The sequence below is a fragment of the Rattus rattus genome, chromosome 2 (assembly GCF_011064425.1).
Source record: "Rattus rattus isolate New Zealand chromosome 2, Rrattus_CSIRO_v1, whole genome shotgun sequence".
Classification (NCBI taxonomy): Eukaryota; Metazoa; Chordata; class Mammalia; order Rodentia; family Muridae; genus Rattus; species Rattus rattus.
The window spans coordinates 174,167,217-174,184,239 of NC_046155.1; the positions used below are offsets into that span (position 1 = coordinate 174,167,217).

The 17,023-nt window shown below is 46.7% G+C and overlaps 1 protein-coding gene across 1 annotated transcript; it reads left to right on the plus strand.

Annotated features, from left to right (window-relative positions):
* The first annotated feature begins 7,428 nt into the window (after positions 1-7,428).
* On the plus strand, positions 7,429-11,933 carry Zbtb45 (zinc finger and BTB domain containing 45). Its single transcript, XM_032894435.1, is given in 6 exon segments — positions 7,429-7,715; positions 9,189-9,552; positions 9,555-9,602; positions 9,605-9,660; positions 9,662-10,481; positions 11,231-11,933. Coding segments are annotated over 5 exon segments (1,545 nt in total). The 5' UTR covers positions 7,429-7,715; the 3' UTR covers positions 11,488-11,933.
* The last annotated feature ends 5,090 nt before the right edge of the window (positions 11,934-17,023 follow it).

The window sequence follows — 17,023 nt, forward strand, 5'->3', positions numbered from 1 at the left end:
TCAGATGCAGCAGCTGTTAGCCAATGTCTGGTGAAGGACTGTAAGCCAAGAGCACATAGCCCGAAGCTCAGCAAGTTTTGTTTTTGTTTTTGTTTTTTTTAAGTTTAAATTTATGTACTTACCTTGTTGTGAGAGTGGGGGTGCATTGGTCAGAGGACAACTTACAGGTCCCGGGGATCAAGCTCAGGTGATCAGGCTTGCCTACTGAGCCTACCTACTGAGCCATCTCACCAGCCTGGTTTTTTTGTTTGGTTGGTTTTTTTGTTTTGTTTTGTTGTTTGTTTTTTAGCATAGAACTTATTTTTGTTTTATGTTCATTGGCATTTTGCCTTCAGGTTCTGTCTGTGTGAGGGTGTCAGAAACTTAAGACCTGGAGTTACAGACAGGCATAAGCTCCCATGTCTGCGCTGAGAATTGAACCCCAGTCCTCTGGAGGGGGACTTAACCACTGAGCCATCTCTCCAGCCTCATCTATTTGTTCTTCAGATAGGGTTTCATAGATCCTAGGCTGGCCTGGAACTTGCTATTTAGCTGAGGATGACTTTCAATGTCTGATCCTTCTACTTCCACTTGATTTTGTTTTGGTTGATTGGTTGGGTGGGTGGGTGGGTGGGTAGGCTGGTTTTTCTTCTGGGTTTTCAAGACAGGGTCTCTCTGTGTGGTCCTCTTGTTCTGGATCTCACTCTGTAGAATAGGCTGGCCTTGAACTCAGGGGCCCACCTACCTCTGCCTCCTAAGTGCTAGGATTCAAAGTTGTGCACCACCACTCCCAGCTCTGTTCCCTCCTCCTTCTAAGTGCTGCGTTTGCAGCGTGGGCTGTTACACTGCTTTCCAGTAAGTCTTTAGGTATGCATGGCTTTTCATCCATGGGTCCTATAGAGGTTCCTATAAATGGCAGGCAAAGAAAGAGGCAGAGAAGGGGCTGCAGAGGTGGCTCAGTGGTTAAGACTGACTGCTCTTCCAGAGGTCCTGAGTTCAATTCCCAGCAACCACATAACCACATGCTGGCCTACAACACACAGCAATCCACATATCTCTGCTCTCAAGTTCTGACATTAAAGGCATGCCACCACAACCCAACCCTGAATCCTTTTATTTAAAAAAAAAAAAAAAAAAAAAAAAAAAATCAGCTGTCTAGATATTGATGTCCTAAATTGAGTAAAACCAACTCCCCCAAAATGTCCTCTGATCTCCACAAGCACTCAATGGCATGTGTGGCCTATCACAACAAATAAATGTGATAAGTACACACACACACACACACACACACATATGCTTGCATGAAGTTTTGGGTTCAACACTCAGCAGCACATAAGCTAAGTGTCTTAGTTTCAGGAAAGGTAGCTCAGTGGGTAAGAATCCTGGCTGCTCTTCCAGAGAACTGGTGTTGAATTCCAAATACCTACATGATGGTTTGCTGTGTCTGTAATTCCAGTTCCGGCCTCGTCTGGCCTCCAAGTTTTTGCGGGGTGCACAGACATAGATACAGGCAAGTACTTATAGATTACTCATGGATTTTTTTTTTCATTTTTTAAAAATTTTCTTATTTTGGTTTTCTGAGACAGGTATGTAGCCCTGGCTGTCCTGGAACTAGCTCTGTGGACTTAGCCTCAAACTCAGATCTGCCTACAGCCTACCAGCCCAAGTAAGTGCTGGCACGAAACATTTGTGCCACCATCAATACCGCCTCACCCCTCCAATCCCGACCCTAACTGGCAATATAATTTGTTTTTTCTAATTAAAAAGAACTTTTCATGTTTTGGAGGATCTGGAGCCCAAGGGAAGGTGACAGGGACTAAGAGAGTAGATATCAAGACCTTATATTGTCTAACTTCACATCTAGGTACTGCCCCAAACCACTACTTCAAGGTGACTTTAGATTAGTGAGAATCGAGTAGAGACTAGACCTCCTGGGATTCCTGTTTGAACAGCAGGTAATAAGGTCACATTCCAGTAAGTGGGGAAACCTTCTAAGCTGAAGCTCTCAGGAAGGGAAAGCTGTCGCTACGTGGTGCAAAGGCTAGAGTGAGAATAACATACCCCTATCCCCACCCCCAGATCCAGATCCAGATGTGGTGTGGAAACCACGAGAGGTAATAAAGGAAGATCTCTACCTTAAATTGCAGCTCTTGCTCAGAGCTACAGGAATGTTTTTACATATGAAAGCTCCTCCCCAACAGCTTTCTCCTCCAGCACACATTCGTCTCCACCCCCCTTTGTTGTCTTTAATTTCTGTCTAGATACTATTATTTCTTATGGTAAACTTTGGAGAGAGCAGGATCTGACCAGTTTCCTTTTTCTACTTCTTCCTTGGGCCTCCTCTGGGCCCCACCTTAAACTGCAGTCTAAAAGGCTTTTCTGGGGTTTTAAACTACCCTTCCCCAACTCAGGAGCTCCCATTTCCTCCCTTCCTAAATTGTCCCTTTTTGCTCACACTGCATCTTGCCAGGGGTTGTTCCAGCCTCCAATCTGTCTTGAATCAAGAAGCAATTTCCCTGGGGTATTTTGAGTGTCTGTTCCCTAGGTGAAATGGAAACAAAAAGAACAAGATGTCTGTATTTTGGAGACAGCCTAGGCCCACTAGGGTGAGGCTTGCTTTGTAGACAAAAGACCTGAGTTTTGGACTTTACCCTGGATAATAAGAGTCCCAGTGGAGGACCTTAGATGAAGTTAGCTTACAAGAGGAGGTTAAGATGCTAACTAGCAGTTCCCACTTGAGGGTACTCAAAGACAAGACCCAACTTACCAAAAGGAGGAAGATCTGTATGGTTCAGCTACTTTAATCTTTTTTTTTTTTTTTTTTTAAGATTAATTTATCGGGGTTGGGGATTTAGCTCAGTGGTAGAGCACTTGTCTAGGAAGCGCAAGGCCCTGGGTTCGATCCCCAGCTCCAAAAAAAAAAAGAACAAAAAAAAAAAAAAGATTAATTTATCATATATATAAGAACACCGTCGCTGTCTTCAGACACACCAGAAGAGGGCACCAGATCTCATTACAGATGGTTGTGAGCCACCATGTGGTTGCTGGGAATTGAACTCAGGACCTCTGGAAGAGCAGTCAGTGCTCTTAACCGCTGAGCCATCTCTCCAGCCCTAATTTATTTCTTTTTAAGACAGGATCTCACTATGTAGTCCTTGCTGCCCTGGAACTTGCTACATAGAACGGGCTGACCTCCAATTCACAGAGCTCTGTCTGCTTTCCCTGATTTCATGCAGTGTAGGAGATCCCAATTCAGAAACATCTCCAGCCCCCAGATGCTTCTGTCACCTATTGCCACTTTAGAGAGTGACCGGAAACTGAATACCTAAAATGAGCATCCTTGTGCCTCACACTGACAGGCAAGCTTTATGTGAAAGCCCCAGAGAAAAGTCCACTTAATAGATCATCAGGTTGCAGGCAAATCTACCTGTGTGCAGCTGTGTACCTCAGGCTCCTGTTTTCCTCCTGCTCGTTGTCTAGGGTGCATGTAATGTTTCTGCCCCCTCATTCTGTCACATGCTTACCTCTTTCTAAGCTTCTGGAGTCTTGTTCAACTATAAGTACATCTGCCTCTAAGAACCCTTCTCGTTACTTTGGAGTTACCCCATCCAGTATCATCTATTTAAAATTAATAATTAAAAAACACCAAAAAACCTCAAAGACTTACTTTATGGTGTATAGGTGTTTTGCTTGCATGTATGTTTGTGTACCACACAAGTTCCTGGTGCTCAGGTAAGACAGAAGAGGATATCAGGTCTCCTGGAACTGGAGTTGTGCATAGTTGTGAGCCACCAGTGGGCACTAGGACTTGAACCTGGGTCCTCTTGGTTAGGTTTCAAACCTGGGACAAATGGCTGCCAAGTTCTCCCCCTGTCCTTCCCCATATAATCTTTTCTTCATTGACTATTTTATTTACATTTCAAATGTTATCCCCTTTCCAGATTTTCCCTATATAATCTAACCATTTTGGTTACCTGATCTTTTTCATCTACTTTTTTGAGCCTCCTGGCTGCTGCACCTGGTTCTTCTCTCCTCTCTCTTCCCCTCCTGCCCTGCTTACTTGGCTCAGAGCCATTATACTCTGGACTTTCCCAGATGTGTCTGCCGCTGGCTATGTTCTCCCTTTTATCTACAGCAAAATTTCTCCTTCACATACCTAGAAGCAGTCATATCCTTTCCCTCTCTCTTCTCTCTCTCTCTCTCTCTCTCTCTCTCTCTCTCTCTGTCTGTCTCTCTCTCTCTCTTCACTGTGGATGAGCAGCAAGATTCAGTGGTCCCCTATTTTAAGAGTATTTGATGAACAACATTGATCACATCTGCAAAAACTTTTTCTTCAGAGTATTCTCTCAACATGACACAGGTTCTGGGGATTTGAGTGCCAGATATTTTTGTTGTCGTTATTGTTGTGTTAAAAACAAGGGTCCTGGGCTGGAGAGATGGCTCAACGGTTAAGAGCACCCGACTGCTCTTCCAGAGATCCTGAGTTCAATTCCCAGCAACCACATGGTGGCTCACAACCATCTGTAAAGAGATCTGATGCCCTCTTCTGGTGTGTCTGAAGACAGCTACAGTGTATTTATATATAATAAATGAATAAATAAATCTTTTTTTTAAAAAAAAAAAAAGGGTCTTTGCTACGCAGCTCTCCCCAACCTGGTTCTCAACTCTGTAGCCCATAGTAATACTCCTACTTTAGCCTCCTGACTGACGGTGGTACAACAGCAGTAAATGCCCATTAATGGGAGACTAGTAGTGGAGACATAACATTACAAGCAACTCAAAACATAAGAGAGTTAATCCAGATGGGCTGGTCAATCAACTGGCCAAGGGACAGCCCTTCTGAAAGGTGGGACCACACCTAGGAAGCTGGCCTCATCTTAAATGACAACAGAGAAATGGCAGAATAATTACACCTTTAATGACCTACTGTACTTTTCCTTTCCCCCAATCCCCACAAGCTTCCATGAGTTTCCATTGGGTCTGCCCATCTTGCTGAAGTACAATTTTGATTTGTTTCGTTTTTGGCCTTTTTCTTTTTTTTTTCCGGAACTGGGGACTTGAACCCAGGGCCTTGCGCTTGCTAGGCAAGCGCTCTACCACTGAGCTAAATCCCCTTATGGCCTTTTTCTTTTCAATGCTGGCCAATACACTTTTTCTGGTACCTTTTCTTTCTCTAAAGCTCCTGTTCCTGTCATGTGTTTGTTTGTCCACTGTGTGGCTGACGTCCATGCTGGCTTAACTCAAACAGTATGGCTAGCTTGTTTTCTTTCTTACCTCTATTTTCTTCTGCTGGGTATTTATGCTATGCCTGCCCTGGTTTTGTTACTATTATTTTTAACTCTACTAGATCAGCCTCCCTTAAATAAACTTTTTTTGCCTTTTGAATCTTTTTGTTTTGTTTGTTTTTGTTTTTCTGAGACAGGGTTTCTCTGTGTAGCCCTGGCTATCCTGGAACTCACTCTCTAGACCAGGCTGGCCTCAAAATCACAGTTCGGGGATATGCCACCCCACCCAGATTCGGGGGAATGGTTTTAGGATCTGAACTCCTCAGATTAATTTGGTGATGCTTCATAGGCCTACAGGGAAAAGCTCAAAGGCAACTCAGGATAGGGCTGTGTCTGTGTGTTACTATAGGAGGCTCCAAGATGGAGGCTGTAATTTACATGACAGAAAATGAAATGAAGTTAAGGAGGGCCTGGGTGGCATAGCAGTCTAGTAAGAAGGTGGGGGAACCTCATGGGCACATAGGAGGGGTCCATTTAGCTGAGGAGAAATGAACAAAGAGAAGGCTGTCCAGGATGAAGAAAGTGATTCTGTGGGGGAAGGCAAAGTCTCTTCCTTGGGCTCAGAATCTGAGGAGATAAAGATGACACACCATTATGCTTGGTCCTTTTGCTGTTAATTACCTCAACCCAGGATCTCATGCATGCAAGCCATTGTCCCAGCTCTTTTACTGGGGTGGTTTTTGTTTTTTTGTTTTTTTGTTTTTGTTGTTGTTGTTGTTTTGTTTTGTTTTGTTTTGATGAACAGTTTTTTTTTTAAGATTTATTCATTTATTATATATAAGTACACTGTAGCTGTCTTCAGACACACCAGAAGAGGGCATCAGATCTCATTACAGATGGTTGTGAGCCACCATGTGGTTGCTGGGAATTTAACTCAGGACCTCTGGAAGAGCAGTCGGTGCTCTTAACCACTGAGCCATCTCTCCAGCCCGATGAACAGTTTTTTTAAAAGATTTATTTATTTATTATATATAAGCACACTGTAGCTGTCTTCAGACACACCAGAAGAGGGCATCAGATCTCATTGCAGATGTTTGTGAGCCACCATGTGGTTGTCAGGATTCGAACTCAGGACCTCTGGAAGAGCAGTGCCTGCTCTTAACCACTGCCCGATGAACAGGTTCTTACAGCTGAGGCTGTCTTAAATTCCCATTCTTCCAGCTTCTCCCTCTCAAGTTATAGGATTGCCAGCATTCCTAGCTGTTAAATTTTGAGTTTTCTTTTTCAAATACCATCCTGTGTAGCCCACATTGGGCTCAACTCTGATATTTGGGAGTGACCTTGAACTCCTGACCCTCCTGCCTCTACCTCTCAAGTGCTTGGATTACAAGTGTGACCCAGTGCACATGATTTCTGTGATGCTGAGGATCAGACCTAAGGCCTCTGACCCAAGGCAAGCAACTGACCTACACTCCCAGTCCTAGATTTGGATTCTAATAAGATTTCCCTGGCTCACATTTCACCAGACTTTCAAACACATTTACAACACAGCTGTCCAGCTTGGGTCCAGGATGGGAAACAAAACATCCTGACATCTTCTCCCTGAGGCACCACCCACCAGATTCCACAATACCACTTTACAAGGAGACCCAGAGCTCTATGCCTCTCCCTAGCCCTACTTACTGGTACCTGACCTTACATGGTGGCTGATGATTGTCCCAAGAATAGAGGGGAAGGGAAGACCAACCCACCACTTGATAGGTTTGGTTCACGGATGCCTTGGACAACAAAAGGACCACTTAGGATCCCCGTTTGGATGACTCTCTGGGCTGTTCTCCCTGGTTAGGCACTTACTTAGTCCCTGCTGCTTGGTATCTGACTACTTTCGACTTCACTTCATGTCCTACATTCTGATTTGTGGCCAAGCTGGGGTTCTTTTATAGAGAACCATTCATTTATAGAGAAGTGAATTCCTGGGAGTCTGGGTGGAGTGAGGTGGGAGGACCGAATGAGGACGCTTCCTTGGGAAGGTGGGCCTGTGTTCTTTAGGTGACTGCAGGGAAGCTCTGCAAAGCTTCTTCTGGGGTGGGAGCATAAGCGACTCAAGAGAAACTTCCTCTCCTGTGTAGGAGAAAAGCCACCAGAACAGGTCCAGGCCTTCAGCCCCCGGATTCCAGCGCCCTCTCCAGACTGGCTCAGCATACTGAAGGCGTGGCCCGAGGACTGATTGACAGCTCACTCGGATCAGCCAGGAGACGACGGAAGCGTGCTCCAGCCTAGGGATCCCTAGCTCTATCATCCCCAGCTCTGCGATTTTGGTTCTGGCGCGGACCATACCGGAAGTTCTGCTCAACGACTCCCTAGTTTTAGGGGGAACACCGGAAACGTGCTCCCGACTATCATTCCGCCTGCGCCGCGGCTATCGGTTCCGCTTCGGGGCCCGGAAGTGCGGCCTTCAAGTTGACAAGCAGGAGGCAGCTACTGCAGGGCCTGGTGCCTGAGGAGTCGGAGGTGGGGTCGAGCGGGCATCCCCCTGCCTCAAAGTCTCAGAGAAGGCTGGGGCGTGCCAGGAGAGGGACGCCCGCGTGAGGATCGGTGTGCAGGTTGCGAACGCAAGAGGGCGCTGCAGGGTGCAGGCAAGGGTGCGGAGGCGGGAAACGGTGGGGGCAGATGTAATGGGCGTGAAGGGGTCTCTGGCATAGGGTGGGAGGGAGGTTGATGGAGCAAGGTACATGGCATGGGCGAGGGAGTTGTGGCAAGAATGCAGTAGTAGATGTGGGAGAGTGTGCCTTTGTTCTGAGGCATCCAGGAAGGTTCAGCTACATCTGAGGAGTCTGGGCGTCAGGTGAGGTGGGTTTTGAGGAGTTATGGGTTGGCACATTATTTGAAAAAGGAGGCCGCTTGGTAGAGGCAGGTTCAAAGCCTTGGTCCGTTTTAAGAGCTAATACATCGTCATAGAGGACCCAGATAAATTAGGTTCGCAGGCTCCCCCTGGCTGCCGCGTGAAGGAAAGGCCTAAAGGTAGGGCTGTGGAAGGGATGTGCAAGGTGGCTTCCAGCAGTCCAGGCCAGTGGTAACTGGCACAATGTATACAATACTCTAGAGAAAGGGAGAAATATCGCCGCGCCAAAGGGAAGAGTGTTTTTGTGTTAAGGTTCTAGAAACGTTGAGTCTGAGATCTCAGTCGTCCCTTTGTAAGGGGCAGGATTTAATGGGGCCCTGCTCTGGGGCCATGGCCCTAGAGAGACAGGCTGGTGGACAGTGGATAGATGTCAGGGTGTATCCTGTATCTTGGTTCTCTTCCTTTAGAGCAGTGTATGCAATCTGATCCAAGTGAAACACCCTTGTTTGCTGAATAAGAAACAGGCCCATAGACCTGGAGTTATCTGCTTGATGGGTTAACTGACAAATCTGATTCCCAGCTCCTTTGAGTGTGTGTGTGTGTGTGTGTGTGTGTGTGTGTGAGAGAGAGAGAGAGAGAGAAGAAGGAGGAGGAGGAGGAGGAGGAGGAGGAGGAGGAGGAGGAGGAGGAGGAGGAGGAGGAGGAGGTAGAAGAGGAGGAGGAGAAAGAGAAGGAGAAGAAGAAGAATATCTTCCTTTGTCCAGTCCCTCAGTACGATAGTATGATCAGTGCCAGCCAGGCTGATAGTCTCGGGTTCATAAGAAGTATGGGAATTGTTAAACTACGCTGAGTTTCATCTTACTGGTCTTTCACATTCCCTTGTGCAGTCTGAAAGCCCAAAGTTAGCACCTTTCAGGGGATGTAAAGAAAAAACAAGGTTTTTCCCAAAATCATTCTGCCAGAAGGCAAATCCATCCCAACCCTTGTGAAAACCTCCACATGATACTAGTTAATGGGCTTGGTTCTTGGGGTAATCCTAGATCTGCTTGGGGCCTTAGTGGTGCTAGGATAAGGATATTGGACTAGAGTAGACTAGAGACGAAAAGAAGAAAAGCCATCCTCATTGTCTCCTAATCTTGCAGATGGCAGCCACAGAGGCAGTGCACCACATCCACCTACAGAACTTTTCACGCTCACTACTGGAGACCCTCAATGGGCAGAGGCTAGGTGGTCACTTCTGTGATGTGACTGTGCGCATCCGTGAGGCTTCTCTGCGTGCTCACCGCTGTGTGCTGGCCGCAGGCTCACCCTTTTTTCAGGATAAGCTGTTGCTTGGCCACTCAGAGATTCGTGTGCCACCAGTGGTGCCTGCGCAGACAGTGCGCCAGCTGGTCGAGTTCCTGTACAGCGGCTCGCTAGTGGTGGCACAAGGCGAAGCACTGCAGGTACTCACTGCAGCATCGGTGCTTCGCATCCAGACCGTCATTGATGAGTGCACACAGATCATCGCCGTGCCCGTGTCCCCAACCCCGGGCCTTGCGCCACTGCACCACCGGTGCCCCTCCACTGCGCACCGCGCAGTTGCGCCACTGTCTGCGCCACTTGTTGGCCGCCGTCGTCCCCAGGTCATCCTAACGCAAGACAGCTGGCAAAGCAGCGCCAGCCGCAGCGTCTTCAGCTACCTGCACCCCCACACCCATCAAGGCGAGGGCCTGATACGGAGCCAGTGCTGACTGCTGCGCCTGAAGACAGAGGTGAAGAGGATGATGATGAGACCGATGAAGAAACCGACGCTGAAGAAGGTGAAGGCGTTGGCGGCCCGGGTGAGGGCCAGGCTCCCCCTGCCTTCCCCGACTGTGCAGGGGGCTTCCTTACCGCTGCAGCTGACAGCGCGCGAGAAGATCCACCTGCATCCACTGGCATCACTGATTATGGTGGTGCCGGAAGAGATTTCCTTCGGGGGACTGGGGTCACTGAAGATGTGTTTCCAGATAGTTATGTGTCCGCTTGGCATGAGGAAGGCAGCGGAGGTCCAGAAGGTTGTCCGGTAGAAACGTCTGCTCCACCCGACTGTGCCCTGGCTGGGCCTCGCCCAACCGGTGTAAAGACTCCTGGTCCCCCAGTGGCTCTCTTTCCCTTTCACTTGGGTGCTCCTGGTCCCCCAGCGCCAACACCTCCTACTCCATCTGGGCCAGCCCCTGCACCCCCACCCCCCTTCTACCCCACGCTCCAGCCAGATGCAGCCCCCAGTGCTCAGCTGGGAGAAACACAGGCTGTGCCTGCAGCCCCTGCTGCTCAGGCCACAGCCATCTCAGGCACTCCTGTGCGTGCCCCCGGTGCCCCAGGGGCTGAGCAACCCGCCTATGAGTGTAGCCACTGCCGCAAGACGTTCAGCTCTCGGAAAAACTACACCAAGCACATGTTCATCCACTCTGGTGAGTGGAAAAGGAAATCTCCTTTACTCGCACATATTCCTAGATCCTAGGAGATTTGGTTTCTGGATGGGATTGGGCACTCGAGAAGCTTTGTTTTATGTTAATCCTAAAAGCCTAGAAATTTGACTCCTTCCTATAAAGCGGTTAATTGGGAAGTGGGAGCCTAACTTTCCAAAAAAGCCTTCAAGGCCTTTGAGAAAGTCTCAGCCTGGGGTAGCCAGATTAAAGGAAGTGTTGGTGGGAAAGTTGCCAACTTCCTCAGTGGGAGCTGCCGGAAGAGGCTCGAGGTGAAGGAAGATGGGATTATTTCCCATAAAAGTGGCTCATAATAATGGTCTGAATAGGGGTTGGGGATTTAGCTCAGTGGTAGAGCGCTTGCCTAGGAAGCGCAAGGCCCTGGGTTCGGTCCCCAGCTCCGGGAAAAAAAAAAAAACAACCAAATAATGGTCTGAATAGAGAAATCTGGTGCAAGTTGGGCAAGAAGAGTCCTTGAGTTTGGGCAAGATCTGTGAATGTAGCCCAAATAGGCAATGGTTGTCTTTCCAGACAGTGTTCTCTTTTTAGGATCCCCGGTAGACAATAGCATAGTTAAATGGTGATAAGGGTGCAGGAGAGGAGTTCCCTGCAGAGCAGAATTCCAGAGAAGTTTCCTGACTTGACTCAGGAGGGGAGAATAGAGGAGTCCCTACCACAGACAGGGTCCAGGAAGAGCATGCTGAACTAAAATGTGGTTTGCTTTGTCATTGTAGGGGAGAAGCCACATCAGTGCGCTGTGTGCTGGCGATCCTTCTCGCTACGCGACTACCTGCTCAAACATATGGTCACACACACCGGTGTGCGAGCCTTCCAGTGTGCAGTGTGTGCCAAGCGCTTCACTCAGAAGAGTTCACTCAATGTGCACATGCGCACACATAGGCCTGAACGTGCGCCCTGCCCTGCCTGTGGCAAAGTTTTCTCACACCGTGCGCTGCTAGAGCGACACCTGGCAGCTCACCCTGCACCTTGATTGGGAGGCAGCTTCACACAGCTGACTGATGCTGTCAGATGCCTTGGACTAGGTCTACTCCACCAGAAGCCTCTGGAGTATGGACCCTTTCCCTTCCCCACCCTGACCCTGTTCTCCCCTGTGGACTTGGGACCCAGAATCCTATTTCTTTCCTACACTTGCTTAGCTTCTCTCGATGGGACAGTGAGATGATCAGGGCCCCTGTCACCTCAGAAACCATTTCCAGGTTGGGCTGGGCAAACACTTTCTTGGTACCTGATGCTGGATTTGTGATCTACCCCCCTGCCAGGTATGGTGTCTAGGGTTGTCCTCTGCCCCTGTGTTGGGCTAGAATTCTCTGACCTCTGGAGCCACCCTTCCCTCACTGGGCACATATGGAGGCCCAGATGGACCTACCTTGGGACTTTAGGCTCCAATCTAATAAAGGACACTGGGCCAGTACATGATTCATAGGCTTTCTGGGCTATGGGGTTGGGGCTTGGTTCCTGTGGTCCTGACTTGCACTTTTGCAGTGCCCTGGAATCTCCTGAGCAGGTAGGCATGATGTGTTTTGGGATTTCGGTGGATGGGCGGGCTGCATACATAACAGTCCTGAATGTTCAGCCCTGTGGGCACAGGAGTCCTAGGCCCAATGTTGGCTGCTACATTCCTGTCTTCAGACACACCAGAAGAGAGCATCAGATTCCTCTATACCCACCATGTGGTTGCTGGGAATTGAACTCAGGACCTCTGGAAGAGTAGCCAGTGGTCTTAACCTCTGAGCCATCTCTCCAGCTCCAGCTACTACATTTCGACAATGCAGAAATGGAATCCCCTTTGGGCCAGAAACCTTTTAGATTTGAGATTCTACCTCCCCCATTTTGATGGACACCTCCTTGTGAGATGCTCAGGAAGGCTCTTTGGGGCCAGCGTGCTTTGAGGGCATTTGAACCCTGGATGTTAAGCACTAAGTACTAGAGAACCCAGAGTGAACTGGATGGCTGTGTCAGCTGAGCGGGAAGCAAGAATGGCTCGGAGCCAGCTTGCCGATGAGTAATCTAGTGACCTAGTATCAAAGCAACCAGTGTTAGACCTGTTATCCGCTCAGAGAGGCTTTTTCCCAGGTCCTATGCATCCATACCTCACTGTAAGAATCGGTGCCAGGGGAAGGGCTCTAGCCTCCTGCAAAGCCAGGCCCTAGCCCTACCTGTGTGTCCTCTGGGCCCAGAGGGGTCCACTATGGCTGGACGTTCTAAGCATAGCTCAGCCTCTGAGTTCCAATGTTACGAGATCTGCTCAGATCCAGCACAATTCAAACAGCAAGTCAAAACAAAACAAAAATGTAATCAATCCGCTACTGATAGATCAGGAATGCAGACTCCGGAGCTGAACTGCAACTCCCCGTTCCATCCCACCCCCAGCCAGAATGTTGCAGGGCTTTTAAAAACCACAAATATCTGTGCCAAGTTGCATTTTTCTACCAATTAGGATTCAGGGATAGGGGATTTCCTTAGATATCTTTGGAGTACACTTATCCTGTCTGTTCCCATCGTTTGGGTTATTGAACTGTGGTGGCCAACTTGCTTAGCATTCCCATCTCAACTTACAACCAGGATGTCGGTTCCCAGGTACATGTCTCTTTCTGTCAAGCAGGATGTCAGTTACCCAGGGAGGTCTCAGGAACAGAAGCCTTCACCCCTATTGACAATGGAAGTTTTATTCAAACTGGCTTCAGTCTGGTTCTTTCTTCCATTCCTCCCTTGGCTTTGTACATTATTCAAACCTTTGATTATACTATTTCAGAGTTGAAGGGATTGTTTTGGGTCCTTAGGACCATGAGCAAAACTGAGTAGCAAGAAGAAAAGGAGGTCCTGATGTGGTAAGCAGGGTGGTTAGCCAATAGGACCAATCAAAATGATTTTGGAACCATTTATCAGCTTGTCTCCTTTGTTCCTCCCTATCCAACAGGTTTTGCTTTATTTTTGTTAAGGTATCCCAGACTATCCCAGAATGTTTGGCATAAAAACAAATTTCTCCCAAAGGGAATTTTCTTTTGACTTAGCATTTTCAGCCTGTTAAGTGGGCAGGGACAATGCAGTCTCTTCTGTTCTCTGTAGCTACTTCAAGCTCAAACTTGAGGTGTCAGTTGGCAGGACCCAGGGAGGGTGAAAAACTAGTCAAAGCCTGGGAAATGGGGCATTTTTCAGAAGTAATGGATTAGTTGGTCCAGCTGAAGGGACAATTACAGCTGGACATTTTTTTTTTTTAAAGTCAGCTTTCAGAGCTCAGCAGTTTGCAGTTCATAGGTGCTCTGTGGATGGTGTCTGTTAGCCAAGCAGAGATCTGCTGAGACAAATATAGACTAGGGACAGAAGTTAAAATTTTCTAGTAGTTGGAGAAGGAGAGAAACTTCAAGACCAGGGGATAACCTCACTCAGGAATATACAGGTGCAGAAATTTAGGCTGTACTCATTCTGGAGGGTTTTTTTTTTCCGGAGCTGAGGACCCAACCCAGGGCCTTGCGCTTGCTAGGCAAGTGCTCTACCACTGAGCTAAATCCCCAACCCCCTCTGGAGTCCATTTAACCTGTGACAGGTGGACTCAAGCCTTACGACTGTTTTGTCTCCCTGAAGCTCACAGAAATTTAAGTTTATCAAAGGAGATAATAGTTCTAGATATCCTTGTCTATATTTAGAAGATAACCAAAGGAAACTTAAAATCTTGAGCCTGTGACTGAATAGTTCACAGTTTTACCATGGTTGCAATGAATATTAATTGTGGTTTTTCTACACCCCCACGCCCCATCATTCAGTTCCCAGACAAAAGACACAAAACCTTTACATTTACAATAAGGCATAACAGCATTAGAGCTGGTCAGAAACCAACTCTCTATGGCTATCTTGTTACCTGTTAATAACCCTGAGTTATAATCTTCTGTGTTCTGCCTGGGCCGCTCTTACTCCAATTAGTCAGCCTTCATGGCCATGTTTTTATGATTCACCTACCCAGTTGTGTTTTATCCTCTCTTTCCCTTCTCTCTTCCCTCAAGTGGTCCTGTCTCAGACTCCAAGCCCAGGAGCTGAAACGTTGCCTACCTCTCCTCTTCCCAGCTATAGGCTGAAGGCATCTTTATTCAACCAGTAGTTTTAAGGAACAAGGTTACATAGCATCACTTGGGTATGTGAGGATTTCCTCATCCTTGGGGGCCAGTATTTAGCATTACAATATATAGCAACAGACCAAACCTCAACAATACCAGTTTATTAGAACTTCATTCATCAATGTTAAAACTCTGAACCTTGGGCTGGAGAGATGGCTCAGTGTTAAGAGCACTTACTGCTCTTCCAGAGGTCCTGAGTTCAATTCCCAGCAACCACATGGTGGCTCACAACCATCTATAATGGAGATCCGATGCCCTCTTCTGGTGTGTCTGAAGAGAGCTACAGTGTACTCACATACATAAATGAATAAAATCTTAAAAAAAAAAAAAAACTTCTGAACATCTGAAATCTTATTATAACAATACATTTTTACAGCTTGTGTTTATATATTTTAAATTATTTTTGAGACCCTTAGAACTTATTTAAGTTTTTACATCCTTGCATGGATTTTGAATTGTTTTTTAAGCCCAATCATTTACAAGAAATACACATTTGAAGCCTGTTTATCCTTTGATATGAAGCCTCTGAGCAAGGTAAACCTGTCTGCCTTTTCTTAAGAAGAGACCCGGGGTTGGGGATTTAGCTCAGCGGTAGAGCGCTTGCCTAGCAAGTGCAAGGCCCTGGGTTCGGTCCCCAGCTCCGAAAAAAAAAGAAAAGAAAAGAAAAAAAAAGAGACCCAGTAGCTATAATTAACCAATGAACTAACTAATGAACTAACAAGGTGGTTGATTGCCTAGGGAGAAGGGAGCTGGTTGCCTGTTGTTCCCTAGCTGACAAAGCTACAGTTAGCTTAGTAGTCAATGTGATAAGAAACCTGAGAAGGGTAAATGATAATCTAAATGGCCTATGTATCAATTAAAATGACAGAGATTAGTCCATAGTCCGTTACCTAGACAGTCATTCCAGGCCTCAGTTGTTTCTATGGGGATGAGGATGGGGGCAGAGAGGTATTAGGACAGCACCAGAGACATTCCTGTGGAGGAGGAGGGTAGGTAGGAGGGGACTGACTTCATCTAGCCTAGGTAAACTGAGGCAATCAACTCTCCAGTGTCTTGTTTGTCCATAGTTCGGGCCAGCCCTCACGGCAGGTGAAGCCTTGGAGGAGTCTTTCTCAGTAGATTACCACAATCCCGGAGCTCTTTGTCACTGTGTCCATTATCTTCTTGGAGACCTTGGGGTCACTGCTAGGATCTGAGAGTCTCTGTCATAGTAAGTCCAAACATCTTTTTTTTTTAGTTCTTTTTTTTTTTTGGAGCTGGGGACCGAACCCAGGGCCTTGCGCTTCCTAGGCAAGCGCTCTACCACTGAGCTAAATCCCCAGCCCCAAGTCCAAACATCTTAAATGCCATAACCAGCAGATATCTTTTCTTTTTTTTTTTTTTTTTTTTTTTTTTTTTCGAGCTGGGGACCGAACCCAGGGCCTTGCACTTCCTAGGCAAGCGCTCTACCACTGAGCTAAATCCCCAACCCCGCAGATCTCTTTTCTAATTAATTAATCAGCAGATCTCTTGACAGATTTGAGGGTTAGTATCTATCAAGCATATCTAAGTTAAACAAGCCTTGTCTGCTTTTAGTTATTTCCTTTAGGCTATACCTGGAGAACATAAAACAGGAGGCTAAATAAGGCTTCTTCCTGTCATTAATTACAGTAATATTTATCGTGACTACAAATATAGTTCTGACCATATCACAGCTTATTCATCTTTAACAGTTTATAATAAAAATAACAATTTCTGAATTGAAGCTCTTTTAGTGTCAAGGTAAGATTTTAACTCATAAATACAGTCCATAAAGAGACTGGGAACTTTTCTTGATCCTTACATGTTATATCATTATAGAACACAGAAGTTTTCTTGTATGATTCAGTTCTCCACATTGGTATAGCTTAACACGGCTAGTTAAAACAAGAAGGTTAGCATACAACTTTAAGTCAGTCTCTGTTAGCCTGAATAGTCCTTAAGTAAGGAATAACATGCATTTTTTTTTTCTTTTTTTCGGAGCTGGGGACCGAACCCAGGGCCTTGTGCTTGCTAGGCAAGCGCTCTACCACTGAGCTAAATCCCCAACCCTGTAACATGTATTTTAAAGCCAGTGCTTCTCAGTTCTTTTAAAGATCTCTGGAAGAGCAGTCAGTGCTTCTAACCACTGAGCCATCTCTCCAGCCTGATTCTCAAATTTTAAGTGTTGTAACCTTTTAACATAGTTTTTTAATGTTGTGATAACCCTAATCATAAAATAATCATTGGATTTGCAGGCAACTCTGGACTACCTCTGTAAAAAGGTCTTTTGACCCTCAAAGTAATGTAACCTGTAGGTTGAGAAACTGTTCCAATTGGTTAAGGTTAATGCCTTACTGCATCATAAGATGGAAATTCTTTAGTCTCTGGTGTTTAGCT